This window comes from Varanus komodoensis, unplaced genomic scaffold (assembly GCF_004798865.1).
Source record: "Varanus komodoensis strain SLA01 unplaced genomic scaffold, ASM479886v1 scaffold4, whole genome shotgun sequence".
Taxonomy (NCBI): Eukaryota; Metazoa; Chordata; class Lepidosauria; order Squamata; family Varanidae; genus Varanus; species Varanus komodoensis.
Genome location: NW_025335941.1, coordinates 9,284,313 through 9,298,915, shown reverse-complemented (window position 1 = coordinate 9,298,915; position 14,603 = coordinate 9,284,313). Strand labels below are relative to the sequence as shown.

Genomic DNA, 14,603 nt, shown 5'->3' with positions numbered 1-14,603 from the left:
CTTGTAGAGTGTTGCCCTGGGTCTTTCAGGAAGTTGCAGTCTAACGCTGGGAACAATTGACAGCAAAAGAAGGGACGGCAGAGAATGAGGCGGCGGGATGGAGTCACTGAAGCAGTCAGCGTGAGCTTAAGTGGACTCCGGGGGATGGTGGAGGACAGGAAGGCCTGGAGGAATGTTGTCCATGGGGTCGCAATGGATCGGATGCAACTTCGCAACTAACAACTAATAAGATCATTTTGATCACCCAGTGTGCCAGCTTTTGAGATTTATTGGTTCGCCTCTACCTTTCACCATAGAAGACAAAAAGTCTCTGGGTTTGATTAAAGGATTCCATATGGGATCAGCAGAATGCAAGGACCCTGTGTATGTCTAGGCTGTGCAGAGTGGACTCCATCAGTTTGGATGGGTAGTGAAGAAAGCCGGCAAGACTGTGTCCTGATAAAGATGAAATGGTAAGCAACCTTTGGGAGGAAAGAGCAATCCGAACATAAGACTGCTTTGTGAAAGGTGAGGTGTGGCTGAGTGATTCAGAGGGCACACAATTCACTGGAAAGGACCTGCAGGATTTGCAGAGAGGTTCCAGCTCGGAACAAAGGGTCAAATTTGTGGGGCAATGTTCTGCAGCCTTTTCAGGAACTGATGTGACAGTAGATATGAAAAGTCTAAGAAGGCTTGGACAGGAGTGTAGAAAGAGGAATCACTGCCATGTCAACCTTGACAGATGATTGTTTCAGGCCTCAGAGTGGGCAGTCAGTCAGATACCTATTAGACAGAGGCCTGGTGTGGACCAAAGGACTCCTATTCAGCAAAGGTAGAAAATGTTGCTTTTTTTGTCACATATGATCACCTTGTGGATGGTTTTAATGACGTGCCAAGGACTGCGTGGATGACTGGTTGTCAGTGTGTGACCTGTTTTATTAGTGGACGATCTTCCAAACCCATTAGGTACAGGGTGTTGAAGGTGTTGTGCAGGTGCCTGGTGGCATGACTACTGGCCTGATATTCCTGTCAGTTCACAGTAAGATCTCACTTATCCCTGTTCTGATTATGGATAAGGGAAATGACCTTGTATATGTCATCAAAAAGCTTGGTGGCAAGCTGGGTGGGGTTGATTTGGCTCAGCTTTGCTCATTTGGACTTTTGGTGCAGGTTAGGGGGCTGAGATGGGGTTAGTAGTATCCACAAAAATACCATCTGCTTACCAGGGAGTTCTTATGCTAATTAAGGATTTATTCACTTTCTTTTAAAACCCACTGCTGATTAGCCTCAAGTCCTACTGGATGGCACTGAAATTACTCAACTACCAAAATTTCTGCACACCACTATGGTTAGCAAAGAAGGCTTACTTTGCTGCCTCCATCACATCTTCAAGTAGCCATCCAGCACAGCTCATCTAAGTGATTTCAGGATTTCTATCATGGTCCCCAGTAAATCTATATTGGAACTCACAAGGCCTGCTATGATCCTTTTGTGAGGTATTCTGAAGATAAAATAGCTTGATTTCATGCCAACTTGACTGCTACTTTAAGTACGTAACTTGTTGAGGTGTCCAATACACCATCTGGTCCATCTATAGATATCCATCTCATATTTGGTCATCTTGTTCTTCTGCTTTTGACTTTTCCCGATAGAAGCACGATTGTCTTTTCCAGTGAGTCTTGCCTCCTCATAAAGTGTCCATAGCTCTAGTTTTGTAATTTTTGCTTCTAGGGAAAGCTCTGGTTTGACTAGGACCCTTTCTGGAAGCCCAGGGTATTTGCACAGCTCTCCTCCAGCACGTTTTGTACACATCATTTTTCTTCCTGTTACTTTTCACACCTACATTGTAATTGGGAATACAGTAGTTTGGATGATCTTGGCCTTTGTCTTCAGTGAAACATCCTTACATTTGATCATATTTTCTTAATTCTTTCATTGCTGCCTTCCCAAGTCTCAGTCTTCTTTGAATTTCTTGGCTGCAGTTGAGCCAAGGTATGAAAAATCCTTCTTCATTGCTGACAGTAACGTTCTGTAATTCTTTTGTAGGCATGTTTTTTGTTTTTGTTTTATTAAGCTGCAGTCCTGTTTGTGCTTTCATTTTCATTTCAATTCATTTCATTTTTTCTTTCATTTTCATTTCAATTCATTGCTACTTTCTGCCAGTAATAGCTTATCATCTACATATCTTACGTTATTGATGGCTCTTTTGACAATTTTCACTCATTCCTCTGATCCTAATCCAGCTTTCTTTCCAATATGCTCCAGCATAATGATTAAACAGATAGGAAGATAAAATATACCCTTGTCAAACATCTTTGCCTGTAAGAAACCATTCTCTTTCTCCATATTCTGTCCAAGGCACCCAATTCTTTCAGGGACCATCCATAGCTTCCTGTGATCCACACAAAGATACTGCCATGGTCTGTAATGCAACAGACGGCTCCTTTAAAAAATCATTTAGTGCGCTCCAGTAACCAATGTATATTTGCAATATGATCTCAAGTGCCTCTTCCTTGTTGGCATCCAGTTTGAACATCAGGCTTTTCTGGTCCTATATAGACTTTTTTTTCTTGAAACTTCTTGTTCATCACTTTGCTTACATGAAAAATTGCAAACTTTGGTTTGATAAGCCAACTGCAATGTTCCCGAACAGAGGTAGCATGACCACTGTAGTCCATGCATTAAGTACATTTAGATTACTGTAATGTATTTTATGTGGGGCTCCTCTTTTGTTTGACCCAAAAACGGCAACTGATGCAGAATATGACTGCTAAATGGGGCTTCTGTTTGTATGCCAGGGTTAAACACCAATGTTAAATACACTGGCTGCCTATTAGTACCCAACCAAGTTCAAGATCTTGCTGCTGGTATATAATATCTTGAAAAACTTGGAACCTGTTTACCTGATGACTTACCTTCCTAAATACAGACTTTTGTGATTACTAAGATAACTGATCAGCCCTTTTCCCTTGTCTGCTAGAGAAGGAAGAGAGTGGGAGAAAGTCCTGCTCTTGACACCAGTTGTATTCTGAAATTTTGGCTTTCAATGTTTAACCAATGAAAAATTATATAATTAATTTATTTATTTTAAAGTCTGATTGTGTAAACCACTTTGAGGTATTTTAGCTATTTTACATGGTATAAATTAGTTAACTAAATACATTTGCCTCCCAGAAGTGCAAACATTTTAATCAAGACAGCAAAACTGTGCTGATGTTTACATTTATAAGCTCCAAGCTTTTTCCTGAATCTATCTTTCTGTTCAGGTGAAGCTGGGTAATGAGACATAGCTAGGGAGGAAGAGCACAAGCTCTCCGAAGTACCTTTATGTACTTAAAGGGCTATGCATGTGTCCCTAAAGAAAAGAACAAAGTACTTATTTATCAAACACCAATAAGATGTTTATGCTAGTCCATTTAAAATTCAGTAGCCCACAGAAGGATGTTTATTAATTAAATTTCTAGCTCACCACATTCGCCATAAGGCTTCATGTTGACCAGTCATGAAACATCAATAGAAAAGTATTCCCTTGTCTTATAAATGGGAGGCCATAGCTGCTATCAGCTAACACAAGAATTTCAGTCCACCCACACCTTCCAAGAAGTTGAAAGCCAGGTTAAAAGTGGGTTCAGAAAGGTTATTGCTTTCATCCAGAAAATCCTGTAGCTAAGCAATACTCAGTATTTTTTTCTAAGTAGATTAGATCTTCAGTTGACAGGGTCATACTCATCACCAGAGGGCCAAACTATATCTGCTATGAATCAAATATTTAAACAGGTTTGCTTAACCTGTCTGCTTCTATTTTGAAAAAAAGCAGCTCCCCTAATCCTAAAGGTGGTCAGGATCTGGATGACAACAATGTTTAGCTGAATATCATCCTGTACTCCATGTTCATTTGTCACCAACGGTGTTGTTGGCAGTACATTGTACTTTTAGGGGCAAAAAGCAAACAAAAACAAGTAATTTATAGCAGCAAGCTAGTACAGGGCTCTGAATCAGATTGGAAATATGTTTTGGGAACAAGATTCTGAAAATGTACCTTTTCAAAAGAAGAAGTGGTCAGGTTAAATGTGCTCAATGAAACACTAATGTCCTCTGTAGTTTGGCCCCAGTAATTTCTTGAGAAAATGATCAGTAAGATGGTTAGCTTCCCCCTCTGGGCAGCAATATCTTCCAAAGATACATCAAGATCCCCATTCAATGAAAGTTCTAGATTTTTCATTTCAGAGTTTGTACCTATGTTTGTTATCCACTAGTCTGATGTTCTCAGACTTAAGAATCCTGGAAAATGTTCGGAAAAATTCTCAACTACTGTTTCTGGTACTACGGCTGCTTCAAACCACATTTTTTTCTTTTTCATAGTTTCACAGAGGGACAATGCCTTGGATATTAATAGGTTCTGCACTCATGGCTTCTGCAAATGAAGCAATCTCCTTGCTGACAGGAAATTCCCTCCCTCTCAATTCAGTCAGCATATAATTGACTAGCCACAAACAGATCAAGAGGATGGATTAACAATACTCATACTGTTTAAATAATTCTACATTATTTTTGTCCAACAGCAATTAATCTTAATGGCAGATATTTAATTGTCCAGTGATTCAACTCTCTCAATCTGCTGGTTGGCACTCCTTAAATTACCTGCCCAAGTATTTTTGTTTCCTGTCTGTCTTGAAATACATTCACCCCAAGTATTTGTTTTGTTTTTCAGTAAATTTATGCTCCCTGGGCAGCTTACACATTAAAAACAACAAAAACAGATTCACACATAAACTCATGGTGTGGATAAAGCAGAGAAAGAGATATGAAGCTGATTGGTGGGAGGTTTAGGACAAATAAAAAGAAGTACTTCTTCACACAATGTATAGTTACACTATGGAATTTGCTGCCACTGGAAGTGGTGATGGCCACCAATCTGGATGGCTTTAAAAGGGGACTGGACAGAGCCATGAGGGAGGCTATTTCAGGCTATTGGCCTTGCTATTTGCCCCTTTGAGCACGGGTGGCATGCCTGTATACACCAGCTGCTGCAGAGCTTGGGCAGATGGATTCTTGCACCCATTCTGCTTGAGTGATCCTGTGGGCAGCAGGTTTGCCACCATGCATGTGGAGTGCTGGACCAAATGGACCTTCGGTCTGATCCAGCACAGCTTTTCTTATGTTTAGTTAAACAGAACACTGGATTATATTATCTACTTCCTCCACCTGCCATAGCATTTTTTCCAGCAATATGGAGCTAAGACCTAGGCCAGCACATTTCAATATTATAAGAAATTATAGTAAGAAAATCCGTATTTGATATTCAGGATCGTCTACACCTGTATATACCTACCCGTCCCCTAAGATCAGTGCAGGAGGCCCTTCTGTGAGAGCCACCCCTCAGGGAGGTGAAAAGGGTGGCAATTAAGCAAAGGGCCTTTTCCACTGACACTCCCCTTCTCTAGAACTCCCTCCCTAGGGAAATTCATCTGGCACCATCTCTCTTTTTGGCACCAGTCAAAGACATATCTTTTTTTAAAAAATATAATATTTAGCCTTTATGAATGCTGTGGCCTTTTTATATTGCTATTGTATTGATGTTTTTAATCTTTTAAATGTTTTAACTGTTTAAATGTTTAAATGTGTTCTTATATATTTAATATATTGTAACCTACATAGAAAGGCCTTTTGGCAGTTATAAGTGGCCTATAAATACGTGTGTGCATGCATGCATACATGAATGAATGAATGAATGAATATTTGTTCCCAATTTCAACCACTATCTAAATTACAACTTGTTTCTTTTACCTCCCTAGGTACATAAACCAGACATGACTAAGCATTCACTTTCTCTCACTTATGTGTGCACTATGTGTAATTGTTTTTTTGTGTTCAAAATATTTGCATGAATCAAAGTTGGAACAAGCTATGTTAGTTTTTTGTCTCATAAACCTAATATTTCCTTAAGGCCTCTTTTGTACTTAACACTAAAGCATAGCATAACTCTTAAGTTATCAAATGTAAGGTCATGTATCCTGCTATGCGTCCTGCTTTTAACTAATCATGGTTTCCTACTGTGTCTGAAAACAACCAAGTGTGATTGATTTAATCTATGAGATACTGAATCACACTAGGCTCAAATTGCAATTCATGGTCCTGTCTACCTTGAGCAAACAGACTCTTACTGGCTAGCAAGTATTTTTTTTAAAGGAAATATTTTAGGATTTTTCCATTTCATTCCCAATATCCATAGGTTCACAGTAAAGTCAAATTATTTATTTAAACAAGATAGCACTAAAACTACAGACCAGCACATATTTCACAGAAACGTCAAAGCCCCCAGTTGCTTCTGCCACTTACCACTGAAATGCATTATAATGGAAGTAGACCAAGCCAAGGCCATATAAAAAGGCAGCATTCTGCAAGAAGAAATGAAACATTTTTAAAGAACAGATATGCAGAAATGCATGTTTTAAATTTTCTCAAATAATATTGAAGTACATTACTGACAAAGTGTTTAGTCACTGTCACATTTTAAAGTCTTGACATAAAATGCTTGATCAAAGTAGTAAAATATTATTCATATTGGCAAACATTTTACTATTGCTACATCCCAAAAATAAAGCTGCAATTGACACAGTAGACAAGTAGGACTAAGGAAACATGCAAGATATGAAATAAGGTTGTTGTTGAACAGCTAACATTCAAAGATATACCACTTCATTATGTTAGGTTATACTTCCTTTCTGACTAGTCACCTGAGGTCCTTTCACAGCAGATGAAATAACACTATTTTTCAGTCACTTTTTATTGATTATTTACATGAAATTACTGTTCTGCGTTTTTCCCATGATTCTCTGTCAAAAGAAAATCTAATTGTTAATTATTGAAAGAACGAAATGGCACACTCTTACATCAGCACCATTTTATCTGTGTGTGTGTGTGTGTTTCACTCTTATATTTAATTCACACTAATGCCTTCTCACCTGTATATTTTAAAAACATGTAGTTAATTCATGTTATAGTACTTAAACTTGATGTCTTTCTAGGCGGTATTGTTTTGCCATCATGTCTTTTGTTTTTTGTTTGTGATATTTTAAACTTAATTAGTGTTACAATAGTTAGCTTTTTAAAAGGCCATTAAAACAATTGCCCAATATTGCCTTTAAAAAGTGTTGTAATGCAAATTAAATAATTGATTTAAAAATTAATTAAAATAATGCATTCAGAATTCTCCCTTCCCACACTATTATGGACAGAACACACTGGGACATGCATACAGAAGAGATGCTAGATCTCCTGAAATGTGGACCATTAACTGCAATTCCACATGTAGCTTAGGGTTAAAGAGCAATAATTGGGTATCATGAGAAGCCACCTGTTTAGAAGCAATCCTGTATGTGGGTGGAAAGCAACAAAGCTCCTGAATGCAAAAGACAGATTACTAGGTCCACTTTTAGATAAGGATTCTCTCCTGTCTTTCCTGTTCAAATAAGCAGAGTAAAAACAGAAAAGAAAAAAAGAAAGAAACCTCATGTGTGATGAAGGAAAAAAAAGGGGGGTCAAGGTAGGGGGTTTGCATATTTAGTGCTCTGCAGAGGCAAAGACAGGAGGGCACAGGCAGCTGGTATTATACATCATGGCAAATAAACCCATTCAATAAACCTAACCAAACACTATCTTTCTTCCTTTTCTTAGGAAAGGGAGAGATACCAATAACACCACAGCTACAGTATATGTACATATCCCACTCTCTCCAATAAATCCAGGACTGGAAACGGTATTAAAATGGACATGGGACATTTATTTATTTAGAACTTTTCTATACCGTCCCATACTTAGACGTCTCGGGATGGTTTACAACAAATTAATCCTAAAAATAGAAATAAGAATAACAGTTGCCCAGCATCCAATTTTAAAATATAAACTCACTAACTAAAACAAGTTAACAATTAACATACTGGGAGAATAAAACGGTTTTCACATTATGCCAAAAGGAAAGAAGCGCTAGTGCCAGGCGGACCTCTCTGGGGAGCTTGTTCCACAATTGCGGCACCACCCAAGTGTGGCGGGATTAAAAATGAACAATTATAAAAGCTATAATTGCATATGAAATAGCCTTGTAAGTCGCCTTGTATGTAAGTCGCCTTAGGTTTCTTCACAAGAGGAAAAAAAGGCAGGATATGAAGATGATGATGATGATGATAACACCACTGGTTATAATCTCTCAGCTCAACCCACCTCACACGGTTGTTGTGAGGATAAAATTTTGATGAGGGGATATAAAGTACATTGTACATTGTTTTGAGGTCCTTGCAAGAAAGCCAGGCTATAAACAGAAAAATAAGTAACTTTAGCTAAAACATTAGGCTGCAAGAAGTGCCTACTCAGAACCTCCATCACATGTCCATTCCATTCTTGAGCATTGCCAAGACTATGGTATCAGAAATATGGTTTCAGACACTAATAACAAACCCAAGAATATGGATTATGTCAGAAAACTGAAGCAATGAACATGTATGATGCGGCGTGCTTGCTCACTGACACTTGGCCACAACTATCAAGAATGCATAGAGATTATGTGTGAATTGAGTCTCTCGGTTGCTCATTGTTAACAAACTGCAGGTAACACATTTGTGTTCATACATTATGACAACCCAGGATTCAAGAACCCCTTGGGTTAAGCATCATCTTTAAAGCAGGTTTATGCATTTAAAAAAACAGAGTAACAACAACAATAGGATTAGAAGTCATTTACAGTTGTATTTCTGACATTAGGCATTATAAAATTTCAATTTTTTTTAACCTTGGGGGATGAAACACAGATAAAGAGACACACACACACACACACTATATATATAAAAATATAAGCTTTTTGTAAAACCAAATTATTTTTGTTTTTCCCAGAATTTCACCAAATAACCAAATAGTTTATAAAAGCTTTCTTGGACATTCATGTGAAAAGTTGTCCATGGGAGATGTTTTCCAATCCAGTACCAGACATCTTTGATGAAATCGATTTCAAGTATTTGCATTCCTTGCGTAGTCCTAGTTAGCTATTAACATATGCCTTTAATGTAATATTTTTGTTTTATTTCTAAAGATTAGAACCTCAATTTAATGCAGTCTCTTCATGATCTATATTGAATAGTAACTGAATGCTTCTTATGCAAACATTGGAATATGAGAATTTGATATGCCCTCATTTTCTTTATACTTTATTTTTATCACTCCAGTTTTAACATACCTCTAAAATAACTTAAGCCATGTTCCTTCCAAGGTTTCATATTACCTAATAAATCTTATTTTAATTTTTAATTCTAATAAAAACTTGTGAAAGACCCAGACTTAACTTATTTTCCGTTCAAGGATTCATTCTAATAATGCCTAGTTACCAGAGCAAAATGCAAGAGCAATTGTTTGTGATTTAATGTTTAATTACATTCTCCAACTTAATTTTTTTATCTGACAGAAGCCACACCAAAGTTAAAAACAGGGAGAATGATTTAGATAGGGACTGGTAACAGAAAATGGGGACATCTGCAACATATGCTGAAAAAAAGCAACAAGGACCTGATATTGGAAAAGTAGTTTCAAAGCATACAAACCATTTTCTGAAGTAGATGCAGGAAAAAAAAGTATTACAAAGCTAAGTTAGGCATTTGCTCTTCACAAGAGAACAGAATATACTGAAGACAAAAATATGAATTCAGGGAACCTACTTCTGCTAGTTACTTTAAACATGCATAGGATTAAACTGTATTATTCCCATCACCTTTCTTTATTCGTTCCAAACTTGGGCTCCACTTGTCATCCAAGTTGCACCTGTATCCATAAAGACACACTCAACCCTTCCTCTGTTCTGCCCTCTGTCCAGTTCAACCACTTACACCCATGTCTTGCCTGCACCTGTTCAGATGGCTAATGTTCAGGCTAGGCTGCTCTTATCTGGGTAGTCCAAGCAGACTCAGCTATAGTGCATCTTGGATACACTGCTTCTGCTGCCACCATGAGCCAATCCAGACTGTGATGCCCATGGCAGATGCGTGCACGGTTTTTGCTGCTGTTGCCATCCCCAGGCCCAATGTTTACGGAGGTATGATTACAAATGCCACTCCGTTCTACTTCTTCACCTGCTGTGATCAAAGCTATGCAGATGAGAAGAGAGAACGGACCACTGAAGCTTCTGGTGATAACAGAGTCACTGCTACAATGGGCAGGCCATGGGTGGGCATATATTTATGAAACAATATACTTTGAAAAACTGAAAACATATTTTAGAGAAGATATATTATTGGAAATTTTTTTGAAACATTTTCACAAAATATTATCGTTGCCCTCAGGCCCATTCTTTCAGTGTGGAAAAACCTGTATTCAGGTTGAAGTCAGAAGCTGTTAAGCAGTGATGGTGAAAAGTGAATCAGGCACAGCAAAAGCAGGAAACATTAACAGAAGAAATGCCTATATAGTTGCAAATACAAAATGGAAGGAAAGAATAAAGGTTATATTCAGACATAACAGTGTTTTAGCAGTGTGAAGAGAACCTCTTTCTTTTTTCCAGTTGTGGCATTTGAGGGTCATCACCATGACAGCTGAACAAAGAAACTTAGGAACTTCAGTTAATTAACCCACCAATTGCCACCAAAACCTGTGTTACATCTCAACAGTAACTGGTGAGAATGGAAGGGTCAGGCATTTCCTGAAACATTCCATGTATTTGATGACAATGAGAAATATTGGGGGGGGGGGGGTTAAGTGGCTGTGGGTTTTTGTTTTTGTTCACCCTCATTTTCCATAATGTTTTTAACAGACTTTTAAAATTTCAAGTAAAATACTGGACAAGTGATTTCAAAATGAAGGATTTATTCCATTTCTTCTAAAACCTCTGCTAATTAGCCTCAAGTTCTACTTTTTAACTAAACCAATATTAACAACATTTCTGGGAAAGAACATGCTTATTTATCTTCCACAAAAAGAACAGAAATGGGTCACTGAAAGCAGGGATGGAATTGAGAAGCATGAGAGGGGAAAAGAGGCTGAGACTGAGAGAGAAGGTTTGGGGGGGGGGTACAGTTGCTTACCTGTAACTGATGTTCTTCAAGTGTGCATTCATACATGTGGGCTCGGTGCCTGTGCAGGGCCTGTTGTTGGGAAGATTTTCCTAGCTTAGCTCATTTTGGCAGGAGCCCCACACCCTTCCTCCCCCCAGTATATAAGGAAGGATTTTTTTGCAATTTTCCTAGTTTGACTGAAAGATCAATATTTTGGCCTTGGAACCAAGATGGTAAAGCTGTGAAGTTTGAATTGGCCTACGTGATGCAACATGGGTCATGAAGAAAATTATGAAGCTAGTAACACCAATGTGGGGTTGGTGTGAAGGCACAGAAGGGCACTCAAAGAACATCATTTATAGATAAGCAACCTTACTTTCTTCTTTGTGGCCACTGTACACCACACACGAGTGACTAGTATGCTCATTTTGAAATGGAGAAGCATGGTATTGTCATCAGAGCACCACCGAGAGGACCACTTGGTCAAAAGAGCAGTCTTGCCTGATGCAGGCATTCAAACAATAGTGTCAAACAAAGGTCAAAAGGATGGTCCATGTTGCCACCTTACATAGATCTTGGAGTAGAAAACTGGCATACAGCACTGAGGACATTGCGGCTGACTTATTAGAGTGTGCTCTGGGTGGTTCAGGTAAATGCAGTCCAGTCAGTTGGTATCCAAGCTTAATCATCTCTGTGATCCAGTGTGCAAGTCACTGAGGGCTGATCAGTTCACCTTTGGACCATTTGCTGTAGGCCACAAAAAAGTCTTTGCAATTAGCAGACAAATTTAGCACAGGACGAAAAGAATGTCAGCATTCTTCTCACATCCAAGATATGACGTGCTGATTCCACTGCTGTGGATGGCGTTGAGAAGAATGCTGGCTCTACAATGTCCTGACCGAGATGGAATCTAAAGGCAACCTTAGGTAGGAACGAGTAATCTGGTCGGAGGACTTTTGTCTTTATCGAAAACAAGGAGTGCTAGGTTAATGCACAAAGCGCATAGTTCACTTTCCCTTCTGGCTGATGTAATAGCTATGAGGAGTGCCAACTTCTAGGAAAGCACAAGTCTATGGAGGCCAAGGGCTCAAAAGGTGGTTTTGTGAGAGCTTGTAGTACTAAGAGGCTTCATCTTGGTACAATGGGTTGGATTGGTGGGAGGAATCAACGAAACAATGGATGGGAAAAGGATGGGAAACCCTCCACTATACCATGAAAGGGAGAGATTCCCACCAAGCGGACTTTAATGGAGGATTATTTGAGGCCTGTAGTGTGGAACTTGTGAAGGAAGACTAGGATTCTCCTAGGCGGAGAGAGGATTGAAGGCCTCTTCTTGGATGAAATTTACAAAAGCACTCCATTTAGCATTGTAGGAAAACTTGGTGTTCCGTCGTAGTTCCACATCCAGGATTGATTGTATTTTGGGGTTGACAGGGGTTTTCTGGTTTACCAGCTGATTCGCTGTAATGTCAATCCAATGGTTTTGGCATCCAGACAGAGAATCACCCCTCGGTCCCAAGAGATGATGTCTGATCTTCTTGGGAGATGAATGAAGCTTTTGGTTTGAGAAATGGAGAAGGTCAGTGAACCACAGTTGCCAGGACCACCAGGGGGTCACCAAGATGCAGGAGGAGTTCTCTTTGCAAATCTTGGTCAGAACCCTGGTGATCAACAAGAATGGGGGAAAGAGGTAGAACAAGGTTCCTTGCCAATGTTGAAGGAATGCGTCTCCCAACGATCCATGACTGATGCCAGCATGGGAACAGAAAGCCTCACATACTGAGTTCTTCCCTGTAATGAACAGGTCTATTGACAGGGTTCCTCATGTCTGGAAAAGCTGCTGTACAATGTCCGGATGCAGCTCCCATTCATGGATCCCTTCTGTCTTTCTGCTGAGGTTGTCCACCATTGTGTTCTCAGTCCCAGCAAGATGGATCACTACAATGATGATATTTTGTTGTGGATACCAGTCCTACATCTGAAGGGTGAGATTGGAGAGGGATACTGATCTTGTACCACCTTTCCAGTTCAGATAGAACACAGTGATGGTGTTGTCCAATACTAAATGTGTTTGCCTGTAAGGAAGTGCTAGAAGGCCAGCAGAGCCACCTGGACTGCCAGGAGCTCCAAATAATTGATGTGGTTCAGGCTGTCTCACTCAGTCCAGAGTCCACGTATCTTCTTGCCTTTGTAATGTATTCCCCAACCCAGACACAAAGTAAGGGTCAGGTCTGGATCCTTGAGCACAAAGTTGAACACTGTCTATGATGTTTTGTTTTATGGTCAACTATGAGAGACTGGTACAGATAGGACAGGGCAGGAGAGTAGTAGTCTCTTCCCAATCTAATCATACTGCATAAAAACTAAAGTTGTAGAAGCCACATTCATAGAAATGTAGAACACAGAGAGTCAGAAGGGGCCTCCCAGGCCATCTAGTCTGACCCCCAGCTCTAGCTGGCTGTTTGCAAACCAGATGACCATGACTGTTCCTACCATAAGTCCTAGTAGTTGTTGGATCTTACGTACCATAGCCATAGGTTTGAGTTGAAGCTGTAGGTCAAGGTTGGCAAGTTTCTCCACTCTCTCTGCAGCCTACGCCTAGGCTATAATGCAGTCCAACTTTGCCCCAGTGTAGAGAAGCAACTGGAAAGGGAAAAGCACAGATTTTGTCCTTCTCCCATTCAGGAGTTCACAAGTTTCCCTGATGGAATGCTGTAGTTCTTCTCAGGATGGGACAACCAGCAGCCAGTCATCCATGCCGGGAAGAACTTGGCTTCCTTGTACTATGGCCATACACTTGCTGAAAATACATAGGGCTGTGGAGAGCCCAAGTGGGAGGACAGATAATTTGTAGGCACTGGTCCCAATCTGGAACTGGAGGAAGTGTCAGTAATTCAGATGAATGGAGATATGGAAGTAAGTGACTCATAATTTGACCAAGGTGAACCAGTCTCCTGGGCATAGCAACAGCATAAGGTTCGGTAGTGAGACCATACAGAACTTTGCTGATCAAGGATGGGATGGAGGCCACTGTCCTCCTCAGGAATTGTAAGGTACTGTGAAATGGGATGAAATGGGAATTAGATGAAGAAACAGGTCAAAATGCCCCTTTTGACAACAATGTGGCAGCCAAAGCAGTAGAAGGGCTGTACTACAAATGGTCGCAAGAGGTGGAAGGGTGCTGAATTCTGTTCTCCGCAATGGAAAGACCTCACCAATCCATGGTTATGTATTCCTATTCATGAAGCAAAGTGTTTAGGTAGCCCTCAAACAAAATCTGCACTGATGGAATGGGGCTGGTTTGTGTTTGCAGTCAACTGTGTCATCTGTTGGTGTCCAACTGTTTCTTATAGGGCTGCTGGAAATGGGAGGTGTCCCAACAACAAGGCTGCAGTAGTTGCTACTGTTGACATATGGGATGGTGAGGCTGATTCTAGCTTTGGTAGGGAAAAGGGCCCAGTGGCCCCTTATGTGCTTGGAATGCTAGAGATGAAGCAAAACCCATTCTCCTCACAGTTGTTCTTGCTTTCTGAATACTGTCCAGTTTTTCACTGATCCTGGTATTAAACATTCCTTCACCATCAAAGGGCATCT

The 14,603-nt window shown here is 39.9% G+C and overlaps 1 protein-coding gene across 3 annotated transcripts in view; it reads right to left on the bottom strand.

The window, feature by feature from the left end:
* The window catches only part of KDM6A (lysine demethylase 6A), a 139,648-nt gene that overhangs the window by 76,052 nt on the left and 48,993 nt on the right, over positions 1-14,603 (bottom strand). For all 3 annotated transcript variants that reach the window (XM_044442763.1, XM_044442764.1, XM_044442765.1), the window contains exon 5: positions 6,319-6,377. In XM_044442763.1, the coding sequence (XP_044298698.1) occupies positions 6,319-6,377 (59 nt within the window). The remainder of the gene's footprint in view (positions 1-6,318; positions 6,378-14,603) is intronic.